Below are 21,088 nucleotides of genomic sequence, written 5' to 3' on the forward strand. Positions count from 1 at the left end.
CCCCTCCCACCTCCCTCTCCACCCGATTCCTCTGGGTCTTCCCAGTGCACCAGGCCCGAGCACTTGTCTCATGCATCCCACCTGGGCTGGTGATCTGTTTCACCATAGATAATATAGATGCTATTCTTTTGAAACATCCCACCCTCACCTTCTCCCACAGAGTTCAAAAGTCTGTTCTGTACTTCTGAGTCTCTTTTTCTGTTTTGCATATAGGGTTATCATTACCATCTTTCTAAATTCCATATATATGTGTTAGTATGCTGTAATGTTCTTTATCTTTCTGGCTTACTTCACTCTGTATAATGGGCTCCAGTTTCATCCATCTCATTAGAACTGATTCAAATGAATTCTTTTTAATGGCTGAGTAATATTCCATGGTGTATATGTACCACAGCTTCCTTATCCATTCATCGGCTGATGGGCATCTAGGTTGCTTCCATGTCCTGGCTATTATAAACAGTGCTGCGATGAACACTGGGCTGCACGTGTCTCTTTCAGATCTGGTTTCCTCAGTGTGTATGCCCAGAAGTGGGATTGCTGGGTCATATGGCAGTTCTATTTGAATGGATGAGTATTTTGAAAGAGACATCTAGAACACTGGAAGAAACCTTTATCTGAGGATGAATTTTTAGGAATTTTTGATGCTGCTCATTGTTCACAAATCATGTTTCTCCTACATATTTTTGTTTTAGCTGATGATTTGAAATAAAAAGACATTTCACATATGTATATGTATACATATATAATTACTCAACTCCATGTATATAAATAATGATTATGAAAAATTCAACCTTGTTGAAATGCATTTGATAAACTGCATGTGTATTTTTATAAGAAAAGGTTAGAAATATTATAATATGCTTTTTTCCCCCTGAAATCTTACTGTTTTGTCTACATATTTCAATTAGTGCCAGCCTCTATCTGTATCCTTTTTGTACCAGGAAATGCCTTTTTCCCTCTTAAAACACAAAATTAAAAAGCCTGGCAAATAAAGAAAAAGTGTTTTTTTCTTATCTCTATTTAAAATATGAGTCAGGCCCAGAAATATTTTTAATTTCCTTCAGAATTCTATTTCATCAATTAAAACCAACATATGAAAATACAGTCTTACCTTGTTATCTTGCTGATGTTGGAACTTTTTAACACCAGGTTCATACACTTGATTTTTAGATTGGTCTAGTGATCTACAAAAGAAAGCAAAAACAAGATATCCTGTTTCCTGGACTTACCAATATTAAGAGCAGCTACAGTTTTCTCATATAATGTTTTAAAATGATCGTAACAAGTGAAAATAGCATATTTTTGCAGGTGTCTTCCATTGGAGTTGGGGGAAACATGCTTCCTGCATTACCCAGCCCCCGCCCCGAGTTTTGCCTTCCAGTTGGCTTACTATTCCATTGGCAATGGTCTCAGTAGGATTGAACAAAGCTCATGGGAAAGGGTGATGTTTATCTTGCAAGAAGTGGGGTTATTTTTGAACTCAAATTCTGACCTGTGGTTGCTGAAAAACAACCCTGTAATAACATTTTGTTCATGCAATTTAAAAATATAATGCATTTAAAATTTTTATGTATATAGTTCCAGACTCTCATATTTACATGTCATATAATCTCTGATAATACTGTACACACGTTTTACACCTTGCTTTTTTTTTTTCTCTTTAAATTATGAGTATGGTATTTGTGAGATGTTTTCTGATGTATATTTATTTATCAGTAAACTCTTTGCCTTCTGTCAATATTCTGTCCAGTATAATTTCAGGGAACGGGGGAAGGAGGGAAACCCTGTCCCTGTCCTCGTGTTTGATTGGAAGAAGGTGGAAAACTGAGATGGGTGGTTTAAAGAGGATGAGTATCAAGTTCCTTGTTCCTTCTGACTCCAGCTAAGGTAGCAATTTTGGTTTGTGTTTGCCCTAGCTGGGAAAATTGGAGGCTCCAAGAATACCAAGGATCAGGCAGATACTGGGGTCAGGACTAAGAGGTCACCGGTGAGGGGACCATGGGAACAGAAACTTCTCAAAGGATCTTGTAAGACAAAGAGAGCCACCTCGTTCCGCCATACATCTGGATACCACCTGGGAGGAGAGAGGGGAGTCGGGGTGGACCTGTGAGCTGGGCTGTATATCCCAAGGGAGCTGAGTCGGCTCAAATGAACTACTAATCAAATGAAGTTTTATAAACTAGATTGGAGTATATTAAACTCCAACCTCTCCCTCTCATATTTTCCCCCACACCTTCATTATCCAGTGGAGAAAGGGTTCAAAAGGGAGGTAGGAATATCTTCTAGAGGGAAAAAAAAATGGACCTTCCCCCACCCCACCCTATTTGAGGTATAGCATGTGAGTAAACTTATGATCTTGCTGTAATTAAAACATTCAGTCAGTTCAATTCAGTCGCTCAGTCGTGTCCGACTCTTTGTAACCCCATGAATCGCAGCATGCCAGGCCTCCCTGTCCATCACCAACTCCTGGAGTTTACTCAAACTCATGTCCATTGAGTCGGGGTGCCATTTCCTTCTCCAATGCATGCATGCATGCTAAGTCGCTTTAGCCGTGTCCGACTCTGTGCGACCCTATGGACAGCAGCCCTCCAGATTCCTCTGTCCATGGAATTCTCTAGGCAAGAATACGTCTTCTTCTCCAGAGGATATAATACTCAGGGCTTAATACTTCACATTTGAAAAGGGATCTTTTAATCAAGGAGTTGGAAAGAGTAGAATTGAAGGGATGTGGCAGATATCTCTTCTCCACCCCCCAAAGAAATTGAGTTTCTCTTCATTCTTCTTGTGTCCTTTCCTCCTACTCGCCTTCTCTCTCCCTCCCGTCCTATCTATTGGGCTTCCTCGGTGGCTCAGACAGTAAAGAATCTGCCTGCAGTATGGGAGACCTGGGTTTGATCCCCGGGTCAGGAAGATCCCCTGGAGAAGGAAATGGCAACCCACTCCAGTATTCTTGCCTGGAGAATCCCATGGACAGAGGAGCCTGGCAAGCTGCAGTCCACAGGGCCCTTTCTCTCTCCTTCCTATCTATTACCCAGCATCTAACATGGCAACGAGCACATGGGTACTCGAACGTGTTTGTTGAATTGAAGTGGTGCCAGGGGCACCTTATCCCTGTGTAACTGCATTTTGGGGTCCATGTCAGCCCCCAGAGGCAGGCACAAGTGGAGGCAGTAGGCACAGCAAACCTTCATGACAGCTTTCCAGATCATCTCATGCTTTGCTCTGCTGACTTCATTTATAACCACCCAGAAAAGTGATCTTTCTTCCTCTAGAAGAAGGGTGACTAAAATTACAAATTGTGTAGCCATCTGAAACAGGAAATAAGGTTGATTAAAATAGAAATTATATTCATTGTTTGTAAAGGGCACGTGCAACCCCTTTCTCTTCCACATCTTATTGGGGCCTTGCTCATTCCTCTTTCTTCCTTTCCTCCCCCTTTCATTTTATGTTACATAGGTGAAATAGGAACATATTCACATAATTAAAAACTGTGGACCCCAAATCTGCTCCTCTCCATTGTTAAGTTTAATGACAGTTAAGTGAACCTATTAGTCCACATATTTGCTATGATTTTGAAAGCACATTGTATTTCCTTCCTGACCACTCGCCCAGTCAGTCCCCATCTCTCCGAGAGAGATAAGCTCATCTGATTGATGATTGTTGTTTATAATTTTATTGCTACTCTGTCTCTGGTATTCCTTTGGAAAAGGTATATGGCTTCATTACATATTCTAATGTATTGTCTGTAGATTACAAGATAAAGTCAAGTATGTATCTGCTGATACTTTTTAAGCTGACCTGTCTCCATACTTAGAAATGTCTCTTATCAGTAGGCTTCCCTGGTAGCTCAGATGGTAGAGAATCTGCCTGCAATGCAGGGGCCCTGGGTTTGATCTCTGGGTTGGGAAGATCCCCTAGAGAAGGAAATGGCAACTCGCTCCTGTATTCTTGCCTGGAAAGTTCCATAGACAAAGGAGCCTGGCAGCTTAGTCGATGGGGTCACAAAGAGTTGGACACGACTGAGCGACTGTCACTAGAATGAATCATATAACACTGTGTGATTTGTGACTGACAAAATGGCAATGCCATATGGTTGAACCTAAAATACTTATAAGTACATGTTCCAGTTATTAATACATTACATAAATGGCATTTATTATCCTGAAATTTACTTTTTTCATTTAATGAAATGTCTTGCTCCTTTTCTACAGCAGTTCTAGTAGACTATCTTACTGCTTTTAATTGCCATATTCTACAATGAATATAACACCACACTATGGATTTAACTGATCCCCTACCGATATGCTGCATAATTGTTTCATGACTCAAAGCAATGATGCTGTGAACATTGCAAAGTGCAACTATTTTTGTAAGGATAATTGTCTAAAAGTAGAGTATCTTATTTAGAGTATTTAGAGTATCAAATTTAAAATATTGACAACTTTCTTTTGCAAAAAGGTCTTCCCATTTTTTCTACCGGTAATGCCTGATAGAACTAGTTCTTCCCTGATGTTATCTGCACTGGATGCTATTAACCTTCTTTTGGTAAACCTATGAGTAACGAATGATATCTCCATATTGGTTTTAGATTTCCCTGCTTGTAGTGAGATTGGTTATCTTTTCCTATGCTTCATGGGTCATTTGGATATCTTCTATGAACTGTGTCTCTGTATTTTTTGCTCATTTTAATATTAGTATGTTACCTTTTATTGATGTGTAGGAGCTCTTATTAGTAGGGATATTCATCCTTTATCTATCAGTTGTAAATATTTTTCTCCCACCTCATTGCTTATCTGTTTATTTCATTTTTGGTGCCCTTGCCCCTGTGGAAATCCTCTTCTTAATGTCTTCCTGGATTGATGTTTTATTTAGGAAAAATTTTTTTCAAAGCCCAATTTGTAGAAATGTAGAAAAAAATTTCCTCATATTTTTTCAATTTTAGGTTTGAATCTTTGATGTTGATTTGTATGTGGTAATAAACTAATTTTAATTTATTTTTCTAAATGGAGGGCCAGTTTTACTCCATTGCTGTTAACTCTATACTTACCCGACTGATTTGAAATGCTTGTTAAAATAAATTTCCTGATATATAAGGTTTTGTTTGGGGCTTATATATGTTTTATTGATCTACTGTCTAGGTCTGTATCTATCTTAATGCTTTAAATATTATTATTTTATGTATTCCTATTTTATAGAGTGGCCTCCCCACCACTGTACTTCAAGATTTTCTCTTGTATATTTTTATTTCCAGAATGTCAAATTCCATAACGAATCCTGTCAGGGTTTTAACTGGGATTAACTCAGGGAAAATTGACAGCATCATTATAACCCCCCCCCCTTATTTGAACAGATACTCTGTGTTTTGTGTTCTTTGTAATGATGTTTAATAAATGTCATTTCACATACCCCCCTGCGGCAACCCAGCAGGGGGGTTTTATTAGTCTCATTATCCAGTGAAAAAATTGAGGTTTAGAGAAGTTAAGAAATGTGTCTTGCTACTTGCTTAGTAAATTGCTGAGCCAATTGCTTCTTAACCCCTACTGGATAATGGTCTTTAAAACACTTGAAACTAACAGGGTATGTTTCATCAAGAAAAGGGCTAAATTTCTCTCCTTTCTTGTTGATTGTGCAAGCAGCTAGCCATGAGCCCCCCAGTGGGAAATCAGGGTAAGTGGCCATTAGTAGAAGGAAACTGATATAGGCTCATTTTTCTTCCCTAATTGGTCTTAAGGAAATCCTGTGGAAAGGTTGAGGACAAATGGTTCTCAAAGTGTGGTCCTTGGCCCAGCAGCAGCCATGCCTGGGCCCTAGCCAGAGTAGTGAACCAGAAACAGCCTCGCATGGCCCAGCCGTGGGTGTTTTCACAAGTACTTCTCTGACACAGTCTCGCTGAAGTTTAAGAGTCATGGTCTAAGGGACCATGTGAAGACATGCTAATGATGGGTGTCTCAGAAGCCTAAGGAGTGAATCCTCGGGTCTCAGTGCCGAGATGCTGGCCTCACCTGCACGGTGATCCCTTCCCCGGGATGTCTTCACAGTCTATGGGAGCACAAGGGCCTGGGTCCCCCGACTGACAGCGACACTCAGCTTCCTCAGTCCACTCATTCCGCACACACCGGGCGAATTCGCCGCAGGCCAGGAATTTGCAGGGATCTGCTTGATCCGCTGTAGAAAAAAAAAATAGGGTATATTTTATTGATGCGTGGATGCCTGAGCAGTGGAACCAGCAGAAGTCAAGATAGAAGATCAAATAGGTTTGCCATCACCCCACTTTGACGTGAGTGGTACAGGAGTGAGAACAGAGTACAGTGAAAAGAGAACCAAGCATTTCTATATCTTTAATGAGTGAGTTTACAGACACAGGGGATGACATATTCGGTGTGCATCAGAATCAGCTAGAGGCCTGGTTGAATGTCAGACTCCTGAGCCCCACCATCACAATTTCTGATGCAGGAGGTTTAGAGACCAAGAATTTGTGTGTCTAAGGCACTAACAAACAAGAGGGAGACTTCTCTGGCAGTCCAGTGGCTGAGACTGCTTTCCAATTAAGGCGGTACAGGTTCGATCCCCAGTCAGGGAACTAAGGTCCCCACAACCTCATGGCCAAAGCAAGCAACCAACCAAACAAAAAACCCCCAAAGACCCACAAAAAAACAAAAGCAATAATGTAACAAATTCAACAAGGACTTTAAAAATGGTCCACATTAAAAAAAAAATCTTAAGAAAAAAGCGAGCAGAACATTTAAAAAATTCTCTAATGTAGATGATGTTAATGTATCTGACCCGGGGAGCACATTTTGACAACCACCTCATTAGAGAATTAAATTTTTTTTCCCTGGGTGTATATCTGGAAAAGACAGAAACTCTAAATTCAAAAAGATACACCCAGCCCAGTGTTCATAGCAACACTATGTTTAGTAGCCAAGACATGGAAGCAACCTAAATGTCCATCAACAGAGGAACGAATAAGGAAGGTGTGGTACATATATATACATAGCCGCAGCATGCATGGACCCAGAGATTATCACACTAAGTGACGTAATCAGAGAGAGAGACAAATATCATAGAGTATCACTTATGTGTGGAGTCTTAAAAAAAAATGATATGAGTAAATTTAGTTACAAAACAGAAATAGACTCACAGCCACAACAAACTATGGTTACCAACAGGGAAGGGAATGGGGAGGAATAAACTGGGAGTTTGAAATTAACAGATACACACTAGTACATATAAAATAGATTAACAACAAGGTACTGTATGGCACAGGGAACTATATTCAATACATTGTAATAACCTATTATAGAAAAATCTGAAAGGAAAACATACCTGTATATTGTATGTATGTGTAACTGAATCACTTTGCTGGACACACGAAACACTACAGGTCGATTATATTTCAATAAAATTCTTTTTTTTTTTTTGGTTAGGATTTTTTTAAGGCAAACATTTTCTGCAGCGATTAGCTGGTAAACACATATTTAAGATCAGGGTTACCTTTTAAAGTGGTAGTCAGTCATTTTTATGGGTAGTTTCGAGAACTTCCTGGTTTGAAAATCTCTTTCAGTCTCTTGCCGATCCCTAGGGGTTCTTTTCTTTGAAAAAGTCAAAGACCTCAGGTCTTTCTTTGTTTTGTTTTTAGTCATCAACTGTTCTTTTTCACTCTATTAATTCTGTAGGATTGTCTCAAAATCTTCATCAAGTGGATTACAAATCAACAGACAATTATAAATCTCAGACTATTTAGCTCTGGGAGAATCATGGCGCCTTCTAGACCCTTCCTTGTCTTTTTGGAGTTGAGCACATCTTGCCGTCCAGGGGAGAAGTGAAAGGCCAGGATCATCACATGCTGATGGGAGAACCACAGCAGGCCACTGGTCCCCAGACCACTGTTTCTGCCTAGAAGGGTTTCCATTGAATTGCATCAGCTATTTACCCTTCAGATTATTTCAATAAGCACCTATCATGTGTTAGGAACTAGTGAAGTGAAAGTCACTCAGTCATGTCATACTCTGAGACCCCATGGACTGTAGCCTGCCAGACTCCTCTGTCCACGGAATTCTCCAGGCCAGAATAGGAGTGGGTAGCCTGTTCCCTTCTCCAGGGGATCTTCCCAACCCAGGGAGCGAACCCAGGCCTCCCGCATTGCAGATGGATTTTTTTCACCATCTGAGCCACCAGGGAACCCAAGAATACAGGAGCGGGTAGCCTATACCTTCTCTGGTGGATCTTCCCAACCCAGGAATTGAGGCAGGGTCTCCTGCATTGTAGGCGGATACTTTACCAGCTAAGCTACCGGGGAAGCCGGTTAGGGACTAGGGGACAGGCAATCCGGTATGAAGCCCCGCTTTCAAGAAGCCGAGGGGGCACAGTATAACACATACACAGATGCTTCTATGCAAGAAGCCAAGTGTCTGGTCTGGTATAAGAACTCTAACCACAAGGATACATTAGAGACAAGGGGGCCAGATTGTTGGACCCTGTGTCTAACGTGGATTGCATTTGGATGTGCAAAGACTAGGAAAGGAATTTGAACTGGATCCAGCATAAGCAGAGGCATGGAGGTGGGAGAGCAATAGGCAAGCCCAGCGTGGTGGGAGCAGAGACTCGTGGACGGAAAGGAAGGGAATTGAGCCTGGAGAGGTAAGTTCAGGCCAAGCTCTGGTAGGGCTTGAATGCCGGGCTAAAGACTTTGGACTTGACAGGAGGTGAGGGCCATGGAGGATCTGTGGGCAGGGGAGGGCTGTAATCAGACTTGTGATTTATGTACACAGATCTCAGCAGTCTCAGAGTTAGGATTGTTTCAGTGATCCTCTGAGCTAGTATTTCCCAAGCGGGAACATTTGCAGAACTCGAATTCAGTCGGGTTTAATGTTTTATAGGGCTTCCCAGGTGGTGCTAGTGGTAGCGAGTCCACCTGCCAATGCAGGTAGATGTAAGAGATGTGGGCTGGATCCCTGAGCTGGGAAGCTCCCCTGGAGGAGGGCATGGCAACCCACTCCAGTATTCTGGCCTGGAGAATCCCATGGACAGAGGAGACTCGGGGGATACAGTCCCTCGGGCTGCACAGAGTCGGACACGACTGAAGTGACTTAGTACACACACATACTAAAAGTAGGCTTGGTGGCTAGTTTTTTTTTTTTTTTTAATGCTAGACAAAATAAACATAACGGGTTTCTCTTTCCCCTGGACTTTGACTCCAGCTACACTCCCCTCTCTTTTTCCTTCTAAGCCTGTCAGAGTCACTGATAAGCTAATGTCTACTGCGCATCTTCAAGTGAAGGCTGCCGTCAGATGCTTTGCCAAGGTTACTGACCACACAGAAGCCCTGCGTGTGGGTGTGGGCAGCTTGTGGGATGAGAATTCCATTGACCCTCATGTTCACTCCTGATCCAGTGACTCCTTGTGGTGGAAAAAGAGAGCGAGGGAGGTTAGTGAGACCAGTCCAATAGGCAGGTGAGAGCAGCTCCTTGAAAACATATTTTTGGGTCTCCCAGCAAGATAGACCTGCTAGATATTTACTTAAAGTTGTATTTTTCTGCAACTTGAGGTTTCCTGTGGACCAAGAGCCCTGAGTAAAGCGAACAGTTTCCCTGCCTCACATTTCCTAAAGCCGGCCACATAAAGCAATCTTTGCCACTGTTTAGGAAAGAACTCACATTTACCCTGACAACCCAGGTGATTCACATCCGGGGTCTGGCTTAATAAATAACAGCTGTCAGCAGCTTGACACCCAGGCCTGCAGTCCTGAAGGCAGAGGCCGCAAGGGAATAGTGGAGTTCCCCACTGCCCTCTTTGCTGTGGAGAAACAGATTTAACTTGGGAAGGAGACCGAATGCACAGAGCCTGACCCTCTGAAAAAGGAATAGAAAATGTGGGATAGCCACACGAGTTTCTGTTTTAAAAAATGTTTCTGTTTTACCAATATTCCCTTCAGCCCAGCCGAGCATAGGCTATGCATCAGTAAAACTGAACAGAACATAGTAAGGCAGAAATCGAGAAATGAATTTATCCACATTTGGGGGCCCTGGATTGTGTAAATCTGAAGAACAAATGCACCTAGTTTATAAAGTACTTGCTTTTCCTATGTCATTTTTTGGGGGACTAGCCTACAGAGCAGTGGCTTCCAGGTGGCACTAGTGGTAAAGAACCCACCTGTCAATGCAGGACATATAAGAGACATGGGTTCGATCCCTGGGTCGGAAAAGATCCCCTGGAGAAGGGCATGGCAACCCACTCCAGTATTCTTGCCTGGAAAATCCCATGGACAGATGGAACCTGGCAGGCTACAGTCCGTAGGGTCACACAGAGTCGATCACGACTGAAGTGACTTAGCATGCATGCACGCATGCAGAGCAGTAGGCTTGCATTTTAAAGGTCTTGACAAGCATTCCCAAGCGCTGACTGAGGAAGGTTGTCTTTCAACTCTACATCATGTAATCAAAACACATTTAGTGAACAGTCCCTGCTGCCTGCAGGGGACACTTGGAAGCACTTTACAGTTAAAGCTAAAAAGATTATGATCCAGGTCATCAAGCAGTTTATAAATTCATAGGTCCCTGATGGTCCAAGACTGTCTTTTACAAACCCTCTGTTACGGATCCCAAAGATACTCTACTCATCTGCTCAAGCTTGAAAACAGACTCTCCCTTCGTGCCAGCCCCTGAGGGTCTCAGGCCCACGTGTCACTAACTCTGGATCATTGCACTCACACGCCTCCCCCTAGAACATCCTGTCACTTGTCCCAAATCCTTGGGTCTGGGTATTGATCCCTATCCGCCCTGTACTTCATCATTCTTTACCATTTCATCATCCTCTTGCCTTGCGCTGTCCTAACACTCAAGTGTTTGACAGGAGGTGAGGCATCTCCTTTGATAGGGTTCCGATCTAGGGCAGGATTTCAGCTCAGGGTGGCTGAAACCTAGGCTTCTTGGGGCTGGTCCCGGCGGAGGGCCTGTTAGGCCTTTACTAGGGACTTTTTTTTTTTTTGATGCGATGAAATCTAGTGATCGCTAGGTGGCGCTCAATAGCAAAAGAAGTAGAAATAGATGGAATGAAATTATATTGTTAATATGAGTCCGAACTGATTTACGTCTCCTTAAAAAACTGCGGAGAAGAACTAAGGAGACTCTTGATGAAAGTGAAAGAGAAGGGTGAAAATGTTGGCTTAAAACTCAACATTCAGAAAACTAAGATCATGGCATCCGGTCCCATCACTTCATGGCAAATAGATGGGGAAACAATGGAAATAGTGACAAACTTTATTTTTTCGGGCTCCAAAATCACTGCAGATGGTGACTGTAGCCATGAAATTAAAAGATGCTTACTCCTTGGAAGAAAAGCTATGACCAACCTAGATAGCATATTAAAAAGCAGAGACATTACTTTGCCAACAAAGGTCCGTCTAGTCAAGGCTATGGTTTTTCTAGTAGTCGTGTATGGATGTAAGAGTTGGACTCTAAAGAGAGCTGAGCACCGGCTTTTGAACTGTGGTGTTGGATAAGACTCTTGAGAGCCCCTTGGACTGCAAGGAGATCCAACCAGTCCATCCTAAAGGAAATCAGTCCTGGGTGTTCTTTGGAAGGACTGATGCTGAAGCTGAAACTCCAATCCTTTGGCCACCTCATGCGAACTGACTCCTTGGAAAAGACCCTGATGCTGGGAAAGATTGAATGCAGGAGGAGAAGGGGACGACAGAGGATGAGATGGTTGGATGGCATCACCAACTCAATGGACATGGGTTTGAGTAAACTCCGGGAGTTGGTGATGGACAGGGAGGCCTGGCGTGCTGCAGTCTATGGGGTCGCATAGAGCTGGACACGACTGAGCGACTGAACTGAACTGAAAAACTGCAGTGCTGAGCGCACTGGTGGAGGGAGGCGAGGTCCGTCAGGAATCAGGCAGTGGGAGGAGCAGCTCCAGAGGACCAGTGATAGAGCCATTAGGACTTTGATCACTGCAGCAGATCTGGCCTGGCTGGCTGGAGGATATATTGCAAACTCCTGGCTCATCTTTTCCTGTTTCAGAGAGGCAGAGCCAGGGCTCTGGAGTTCCCAGGAGGCTGAGACCAAGTCTGAAAGGAGCGGAAAGCAGGGGCCGCTTCATCCCAAATCACGGAGGCTTGGCAGTCCCGGTTTTGTTGGTGGGGGAGGAGAGGTGTCATTCCTTTGCTTGGGGCATCAGAGGATGACAGACTCACACATCCCCATCTGTATAATCTGAGGGGCACTGGACACACAGTTTTGACCACCATACTTTTATGAACTTAAGAACATGGTTTAAATTCTTTGAAATCAAAAGAAAAAAATTAATATAATGCAGCCTGGATTATATGTGTCTCTATACCACTGCACATAGGATATATAATTTAAATATTAATTAATTTAATGTTTAAAATTAACATGCATGAAGCAAAGGGTCTGGAGCCCAGGGAATCATTAGGCAGCCTGGTCTTCTGACTGCTCCTTCTTAAGGCGTGAGTCTCGATTCAGATTCAGTGCTTGGTGCTGAGTGCTTAGTCATTTGAATAACTATGGCGCCCTTCTGGGGTGCATCTGAGATATAATGCAGACGCTTCACCTTCCACACATGTGCATCTGGCTTATTTTCCTAAATCCTGAGGACTTTGTGGGCTTGGCTTCGCGTGCTGTGGAGTTAACCTGCTCATCCTTGCTGTCAACGCCCAAGCATCCTGGCGAGAACTGGCTCCTAGCAATTGTCTGTGGCCTTGGAATGTGGGTTAGCATCTTTGAGTCCCATTTCTTCCCTCTATAAAAGGAGGTATTTAAAGCAGGTGATCACTAATATTCCTCCAGCTCAAATATAATAAATCTCCCATTTGAAGTGTCCTATGGGAACAAAGGCAGCAGGAGATGTAGCCAGGCTCCAGAATTGTTATTCAGGTCAGTGACTAAAAGAACTTAAAAAAAAACCAGCTACATTTAAGTTCATATTTATCATTTTATTATTATTTTATTATTGGCAAAAAATGTTTTGCTTATGACTTATTGCTGAAGGGTAGGATTAAGAATAATTATTCAGTGATACACAAGACCATGCATGTGGTTGTTGGAGCATACACTCCAAGTTTGTGGAATTGAGTCAATCACTCATGGGACTTTTTCCTGGCTTGAAGGGGCATGCGATAAGAAGCTTGGGTTTCAATTCAATTTTCTACCATTCTCAAGAACAACCACCACAACCTGTTTATAGTAGGCTTTCAGGAACACTTCCAAGGCAAACACATGTAGCTTAACCTAGATGAGAGGTTGAAGAATGATCTCTGCTCTCAGTCATTTTTTATATTTGCCAAACCGAGGGGTTCTGGGTGCATGGATCTTAGGGCCTGAGTGTCCCAGGATAGATGGGGACCCTGACAGCAGGATGGGAGGTGGCCCCCTCGTTTGCATTAAGAGTTAGATGAGGGGCCCTGCAAGCTTCTTAAGGAAGCTCCATGGGGTTGTTGGGGGTGGGTTGAGGGCACAGGTCAAAACTCTGGAGTGGGCAAAAGCTGTCTGGTAGTCCAGTAGGCATTGTAGTTCCCTAGTGGAAGCAGGTGTTAACAGAAAAACCCCTGCGATGGCAGCACAGGGGACACAGGAGACACAGCGTCACACCAGGAGACACAGCCAGAGACAGAGATGGGGGAGGCTGGGGAGAGCCTCCTGGGGGAGAGTCCCTGAGGCTGCCCCAGCTGGGAAGGGACAGTTCCAGCAGAGACAACAGAATGTAGAAAGGGAAGTTCAGGACTTTTGTTTCTGAGAATAAATAAATAAATATAATTTTTGTATGCTAGAATATGACAAAATATTGTAGGAAATTTCACTTGGTGAAATGTAGAACCTAATAGTTCGTTTAGGTTTCATTAGACTGAAGTGTGTTGTCACTTTTTCTAAGCAGGTTAAACACTTGGCATACGGCCAGTGGTTGTGGTTATTTAGTTGCTAAGGCATAATCTGACTCTTTGCGACCCCATGGACTGTAGCCGGTTAGGCTCCTCCGTCCATGGGATTTCCCAGGCAAGAATGCTGGAGTGGGTTGCCATTTCCTACTCCAGTATACCAGTATGAGGAGGCTTAATAAGATTCCTTTTCACAAAGAGGCAGTAGGTAGAGTTGGGGGAGGTACACAAAACTGCCTTTGAATTCAGTTCCAGCCCTTGGTGACTGTGTAAAAGTAAAACACGTTACTTATACTTTTAGGAAACACAGTTTCTTCAACTATGGAATGGGGGGAAATAACTTTGTGTAGTTATTTATTAAGTTTAAAAAATAGTGTTAATTAACAGCAATTACCATTTTTATGAGTGACAACTACCACCTTCGCAGAGCTGGTGACTAAGTGTGAGTCTTACAAATTATGCACTTTCCAGAGAAAATGAGCGCTGACCCACATTCTGGCTGGAAGCGTCTTGTATGCCAGACTGTAATTAATTTCAATGTTTACCACTTACCAGCCTTGAGGTCTGCCTGTTTTTAAGGAAGATTTTTAGGAATTCAAGAAGAGAAGTTAGAATAAGTTATATGGAGTTTTGCATTTTTGAAATCTTCAACCTGCACAGCTAACTGGCATAAAAGCCCTACATGCTTCTGAAGAATTTTCATAGCAGCTTAAATGAAAGACGACCCTAGTGGCCGGGGATGCCACCAGAATACTGAGCAAGCCATGATTTATTCAGCTTCTCAGTTGATGAATCAGATGGTTCTAACATTGGTTTATACTTTTTATATCACAGATTCATTTATTCAGGGAGTTTCAAAAGGTGAAAGGCAAACCGCACGCCGTACCAACAGTGTGTGGCTTCTCCTACCTGCCTGCACCTCTGAGATGCTCTCTGCCCTAACCACTGCTGACCCTCCTTTAGAGGATGGAGCCCCGCGTCCTGGTGGTGATCTGAATGTGGAATGAGACTCACCTGGAAATCTCCAGAGGGTTTTCAAAACCTCTCTTTCTTCTCTTTAGTCCCCAAGTAGTAAAGGAAGAATATTCCCCCCTCCCAGAACTGCTACCCCAATCCACTTTCCACCCTGACATTAGGCCAAAAGAAAAGAAAAAGACCTGATTGGGTTTTATTTCAAATTTTGCAAATGCACCTAAATAATTGGTCTGTCTGGGCATTGCCTATAAATACATTAAAATTAGGGCACAGAAAAGAAATGCTACATCCTCTCACTGTTAAGCTGTCTGGGACTGTTAAGCTCAACACATCTTTACGCAGGCTTCTTTCCTTGACCTGTCTTTCCTTAGTGTGAAACCGAGAAGGACCCTGTGGGGCTCCTGGCCACAGAAACTTTTCTGTGTCCCCCATTTCTTGTAGGGAACAGACTCCAGCCTCCATGACCTTCCCTGAGTTTCCAAGGGCAGATTCGAACAGTTGCTAATCGTGGAAGGGAAGGGATACTGACTGTCTTGGGAGGAGCTGCCAAGAATCAATAGTGTAGCCTTCAGGCAGGGTCCTGGTTCCGCCTCAAGGGATACACAGAACACTATCTTTTGAGATCTTTATAGAACTCAACGGGCATGAGTTTGAGCAAGCTCTGGGAGTTGGTGATGGACAGGGAAGCCTGGCGTGCTGCAGTCCATGGGGGTGCAAAGAGTTGGTCACGACTGAGTGACTGAACAGCAACAATAGAACTAAAACCCCAAATAAATAGAAGATATTAGCTTTCTTCATTTCAGGGAAGGCCACCTGAGAAAGGAGTGGTGCCCTGCACACACCCTAGTCTTATCAGCAAATCCATACTTGAACCACTGCTATAAAACTCCTTACCAAATCCCACCAGGCTGGTACACACGGTTTTGAGGGGCATGAATCCACTGTGTCCCCCTTTGCCTGGCAAAGCAAGAAAGCAATCCTTTTCTGCCTCACATGAAACTCTTGTCTCTCAGATTTCATTTGGCACCAGCACACGGAGGCCAAATTTTTGGCATCAAGAGTAAGACTTCAGAAACCTTGCAAATTCTTCCTCTGTCTGTTTGAGATGGAAATCTCTTTAAAGCTTCTTGCCAGAATTTGGACTCCTGACTTTCTGCAGGACCTGGGAGCCACCCCTTTGAAATGTAATCATCAAGGAAGATAGCACCTGCTACCTTCCAGTATCTGTGGGAGGGTTGGAGCCTTGCTCCAAGTTGTAAGACAGGAGGTGGACAGGGCATGTTGACTTTCTCATTTTCTATATCATTGCAATCTTACAGATATGTGGCCTCTGCTCCTGCTACCCCACTAGATTGCTTTTGCAGAGGACTCTAACGACCTATGACCGGTCAGCTTAAAGGAACTTCATCTGCTCTTCACTCACCAAATGCATCCTTTCAATAATGTCCTCACCCAGGCCTCCAGACGCCTGCTTCATAGGTTAGAGGTCAATTCACCTAATATCCATTTCTATAAAACTGGTTTCCCCAAAAATGTTTTCTGGAATATTTTTCTATCTTTAAGGCATTTTATTAATTTTGCCCTTCATCTTTTAAAAATGAGTTACTTTCTGTGTCCCTTGTAACTATTTATAGATGTTTAACAAGTATTTTCTAAACTTTCAGCATTTTATCAATGACAAACTCTATGTGTTTTTACTTTATAGTCTTGGGAAGGCTTTAAGCACTTAGCTTGAAGACTTTCACACATTTTTTTAAAAGGTTAACTTTAAAAATCCATAAATCATGGGGGCTGGAAAAAGGAAGAAAGAACAGAAAAATGGGCCCCAGAGAAGATGCAAATAGATTGAACAGGGGTTGTTAGACAACCTGACTTTAACTGAGCTGCTGTAAGCAGATAGGATGGGGTTCCCGGGAGATAGAACCAGGCATGGCTTTATTGACATAAGAGAAGCCACTTTGGCCTAAGCTACTTTGTGATCTAAGCCAGGCTACAATGTTTGCCCTTGAATGGTTTTCAGTAATTAATCTTAAGGGAACAAAAGAAGGCATAAACAAACAACAAGAGAAATAAGAAAGATAACATAATAGTTATAAAGTTACAAACCTATAGGAAAGATAACATATCGTTGTTATGTTATCATAACAGACTCCCAGTTCTGTTTCAGTGGTAAAGATTAGCCTGAAGGTTCAACCTCCAGGTCACCTGGAACCTGAGGGAAGATGATGTTGACCTTTTCTGACCCTGGTGACTTCCATCAACTAAAGTTCTGACTCTGTTAACCTTTGCCCGAGTTTTATCCTTAATTCTTCTCTTCTCAAGTCCCTCATGAATATGCACGTACCTTTAGCTTAAAACTTCCCCAATTTTGCTGTTGGGGAGACACTGCTTTGGGAAGGATCCATGGGGTTCTCCTTGCTGCAAGTAATACATCCTTCCTTCTCCTGCTCTTTGGCTGGGTTGTGTTATTTAGCTAGACACCCACCAAGAGGGAAATCTTGTGTTTGGGGTAACACTGCCTCATCCTTGCCTCCCCTTCCTTCTATGCTGAGCATCTTTACTTTGTATCCAAAGCTGCTTTCACAGTGGGAGAAGTACCCTGCCACTCCTAGGAATCTCTTTATTTTCCTCCTGCCCTTTCTAGAGGAGCCCCACCCGGAAACTGAGCTGGACACTGTGGGGTTCCTGGACATGGAAGCCTCTCTGTGTTCCCTGTTTCTTTTTTATTGGAAACAGAGTCTAGTCTCCATGACCTTGCCTGAACTCCAAAGGGCAGATTCAATCAGTTCAGTTCAGTCCATCAGTCGTGTCCAACTCTGCAACCCCATGGACTGCAGCACACCAGGCTTCCCTGTCCATCACCAGCTTTTGGAGATTGCTAAAACTCATGTCCATCAAGTCGGTGATGCCATCCAACCATCTCATCCTCTGTCGTCCCCTTCTCCTCCCGCCTTCAATCTTTCCCAGGATCAGGGTCTTTTCAAATGAGTCAGTTCTTTGCATCAGGTGGCCAAAGTATTGGAGTTTCAGCTTCAGCATTAGTCCTTCCAATGAATATTCAGGGCTGATTTCCTCTAGGATGGACTGGTTGGATCTCCTTGCAGTCCAAGGGACTCTCAAGAGTCTTCTCCAACACCATAGTTCAAAAACACTGTTCTTTGGTGCTCAGCTTTCTTTATGGTTCAACTCTCACATCCATATATGACTACTGGAAAAACCATAGCATTGACTAGATGGACCTTTGCTGGCAAAGTAATGTGTCTGCTTTTTAATATGCTGTCTAGGTTGGTCATAGCTTTTCTTCCAAGGAGCCAGCATCTTTTAATTTCCTGGCTGCAGTCACCATCTGCAGTGATTTTGGAGCCCCCAAAATAAATTCTATTACTGTTTCCATTGTTTCCCCATCTATTTGCCATGAAGTGATGAGACTGATGCCATGATCTTAGTTTTCTGAATTTTGAGTTCTAAGCCAACTTTTTTTACTCTCGTCTTTCACTTTCATCAAGAGGCTCTTTAGTTCTTCTTGGATTTCTGCTAGCAGGGTGGTGTCATCTGCATATCTGAGGTTATTGATATTTCTCTTGGCAATCGTGATTCCAGCTTGTGCTTCATATAGCCCTCCATTTCGCATGATGTACTCTGCATAGAAGTTAAATAAGCAGGGTGACAATATACAGCCTTGCCATACTCCTTTCCCAATTTGGAACCAGTCTGTTGTTCATGTCTCATTCTAACTGTTGCTTCTCAACCTGCATACAGATTTCTCAGGAGGCAGGTCAGGTGGTCTGGTATTCCCATTCCTTTAAGAATTTTCCACAGTTTGTTATGATCCACACAGTCAAAGGCTTTGGCATAGTCAATTAAGCAGAAGTAGATGTTTTTCTCGAACTCTCTTGCTTTCTCAATGATCCAACAGATAGTGGCAATTTGATCTCTAGTTCCTCTGCCTTTTTTCAATCCAGCTTGAACATCTGAAAGTTCATGGTTCATGCCCTTTGAATTTTGAGCATTACTTTGCTAGCATGTGAGATGAGAGTGCAATTGTGTGGTAGTTGGAACATTCTTTGGCATTGTCTTTCTTTGGGATTGGAATGAAAACTGACCTTTTCCAGTCCTGTGGCCACTGCTGAGTTTTCCAAGTTTGCTGGCATATTGAGTGTAGCACTTTCACAGCATCATCTTTTAGGATTTGAAATAGCAGATTGGAACAGTTGCTAATCAGGGAAGGGAGGGGATGCAGAAACAAGGGAGGAGCAGCCTTGGGGCAGGGTCCTGGTTCCTCCTCAAGGGATACACAGAACAGTATCTTTGAGCTTTTATCAGAACTAACTCCTCCTCCCACTCCCAACAAATGGAAGATGTTAACCACTTGACGTGTGTGCATGCGTGCTTAGTCGCTTTAGTCAGGTCCAGCTCTTTGCGAGCCCATGGACTGCAGCCTGCTAGGCTCCTCTGTCCATGGGAGTCTCCAGGCAAGAATTCTGCAGTTGGTTGCCCTGCCTCCTCAAGGGGTTCTTCCTGACCCAGGAAGAATGCATCTCCTGCAACATGCATCTCCTGTGGTTCCCATATTGCAGGCAGGTTCTTTACTGCTCAGCCACCAGGGAAGCCCAGCTACTTGACAAGCATTCTTTATTCCGGAGAGTAGATCGTACATAGTTTGAAAAACCTCAAGAGCCACAGAAGCTCCTCAGGAGACCACCTGAGGCCAGATTAAAGCAGTGCAGGCCCCGCACACACCCTGATCCTTATCAGCAACCCCACCCTTGAACAACTGATATAACACTGGTCACCAAATCCCCCCAGCTTGGGACACACAGTTTTGAAGGCATTAACCTCCTGTGTCCTCCTTTGCCTGACAGAGCAGCAAAGCTCTTCTTTTCTACTTTAGCCATAACTGTCTCTGAGATTCAGTTCAGCTCCCGGCACAGAGGCCACGTTTTTGACATCATCCTCACCCTCCCTTGCCTGGGCCCATCACCATTCTACAGGGCCGGCTCCCTATGCCTCTCTGTCTAAGGAAGCCTGTGGTGACAGTCCTTCACCTCAAGTGTGCGTCCTAACATTTCTGTTCATGTCCTGATTATGGTATTTAGAAAGGCTCTGGCATGCTTCTATCTCTTGTCAGGCATTTAATACCTGGGACAGAGATGGGTCTGATGCCCAGAATAGTGTGTAGCTCAAGATAGACTGTGCCTGAGTGCTTCCTGAAGGTATGAATGAACCCACATCATGAATGCATCATCATTTACTTGTCTAACTTTTCTGTAACAGCAAGGAGAAGGGCTAGAGAGTCTGGGAAACCTTCCGTGGTTTAAGAAAACTCACCAGCATTTGAAAATAAGGAGAGACCGTGATGGCATGAGGTTCCACGGCACACTAGAGCACACAAGCCACCTGGCAAACAGGGATGACTGTGGGCCACCCAGCAGCTGCCTGCGTTTTTACAGCTACTGACTGGGAGGAAATTTTGTTTTCAGATGGTTATATAAGCACTTACATAATATCCTCAAGTTTTCTTTTTGACTCACAAAGTTCAGTTCAGTCACTCAGTCATGTCCGACACTTTGCAACCCCATGGACTGCAGCACGCCAGGCCTCCCTGTCCATCACCAACTCTCAGAGCTTGCTCAAACTCATGTCCATCGAGTCAGTGATGCCATTCAACCATCTCATCCTGTCATCCCCTTCTCTTCCTGCCTTCAATCTTTCCCAGGATCAGGGTCTTTTCTAAGGAGTCAGTTCTTCACATCAGGTGGCCAAACTATTGGAGCTTCAGCTTTAGCATCAGTCCTTCCAATGAATATTCAGGACTGATTTCCTTTAGGATGGACTGGTTGGATCTCCTTGCAGTCCAAGGGACTCTCAAGAGTTTTCTTCAACACCACAGTTCAAAAGTATCAATTCTTTGACGCTCAGCTTTCTTTATGGTCCAACTCTTACATCCATACATGACTACTGGAAAAACCATAGCTTTGACTAGATGGACCTTTGTTGGCAAAGTAATGTGTCTGCTTTTTAGTATGCTGTCTAGGTTGGTCATAGCTTTTCTTCCAAGGAGCAAGCGTCTTTAATTTCATGGTGTAGTCACCAGGTGCAGTGATTTTGGAGCCAAGGAAAATAAAGTCTGTCACTGTTCCCATTGTTTCTCTATCTATTTGCCATGCAGTGATGGGACCAGATGCCATGATCTTAGTTTTTCAAATGTTGAATTTT

At 43.4% G+C, this 21,088-nt stretch overlaps 1 protein-coding gene across 1 annotated transcript in view; it reads right to left on the reverse strand.

Moving 5' to 3' along the window:
- The window catches only part of IMPG1 (interphotoreceptor matrix proteoglycan 1), a 147,948-nt gene that overhangs the window by 1,102 nt on the left and 125,758 nt on the right, over positions 1-21,088 (reverse strand). The window contains 2 exon segments of the mRNA XM_043890205.1: positions 1,112-1,184; positions 6,003-6,165. Of these exon segments, the coding sequence (XP_043746140.1) occupies positions 1,112-1,184; positions 6,003-6,165 (236 nt within the window).

The sequence above is a fragment of the Cervus elaphus genome, chromosome 28 (assembly GCF_910594005.1).
Source record: "Cervus elaphus chromosome 28, mCerEla1.1, whole genome shotgun sequence".
In the NCBI taxonomy this organism is placed as follows: domain Eukaryota; kingdom Metazoa; phylum Chordata; class Mammalia; order Artiodactyla; family Cervidae; genus Cervus; species Cervus elaphus.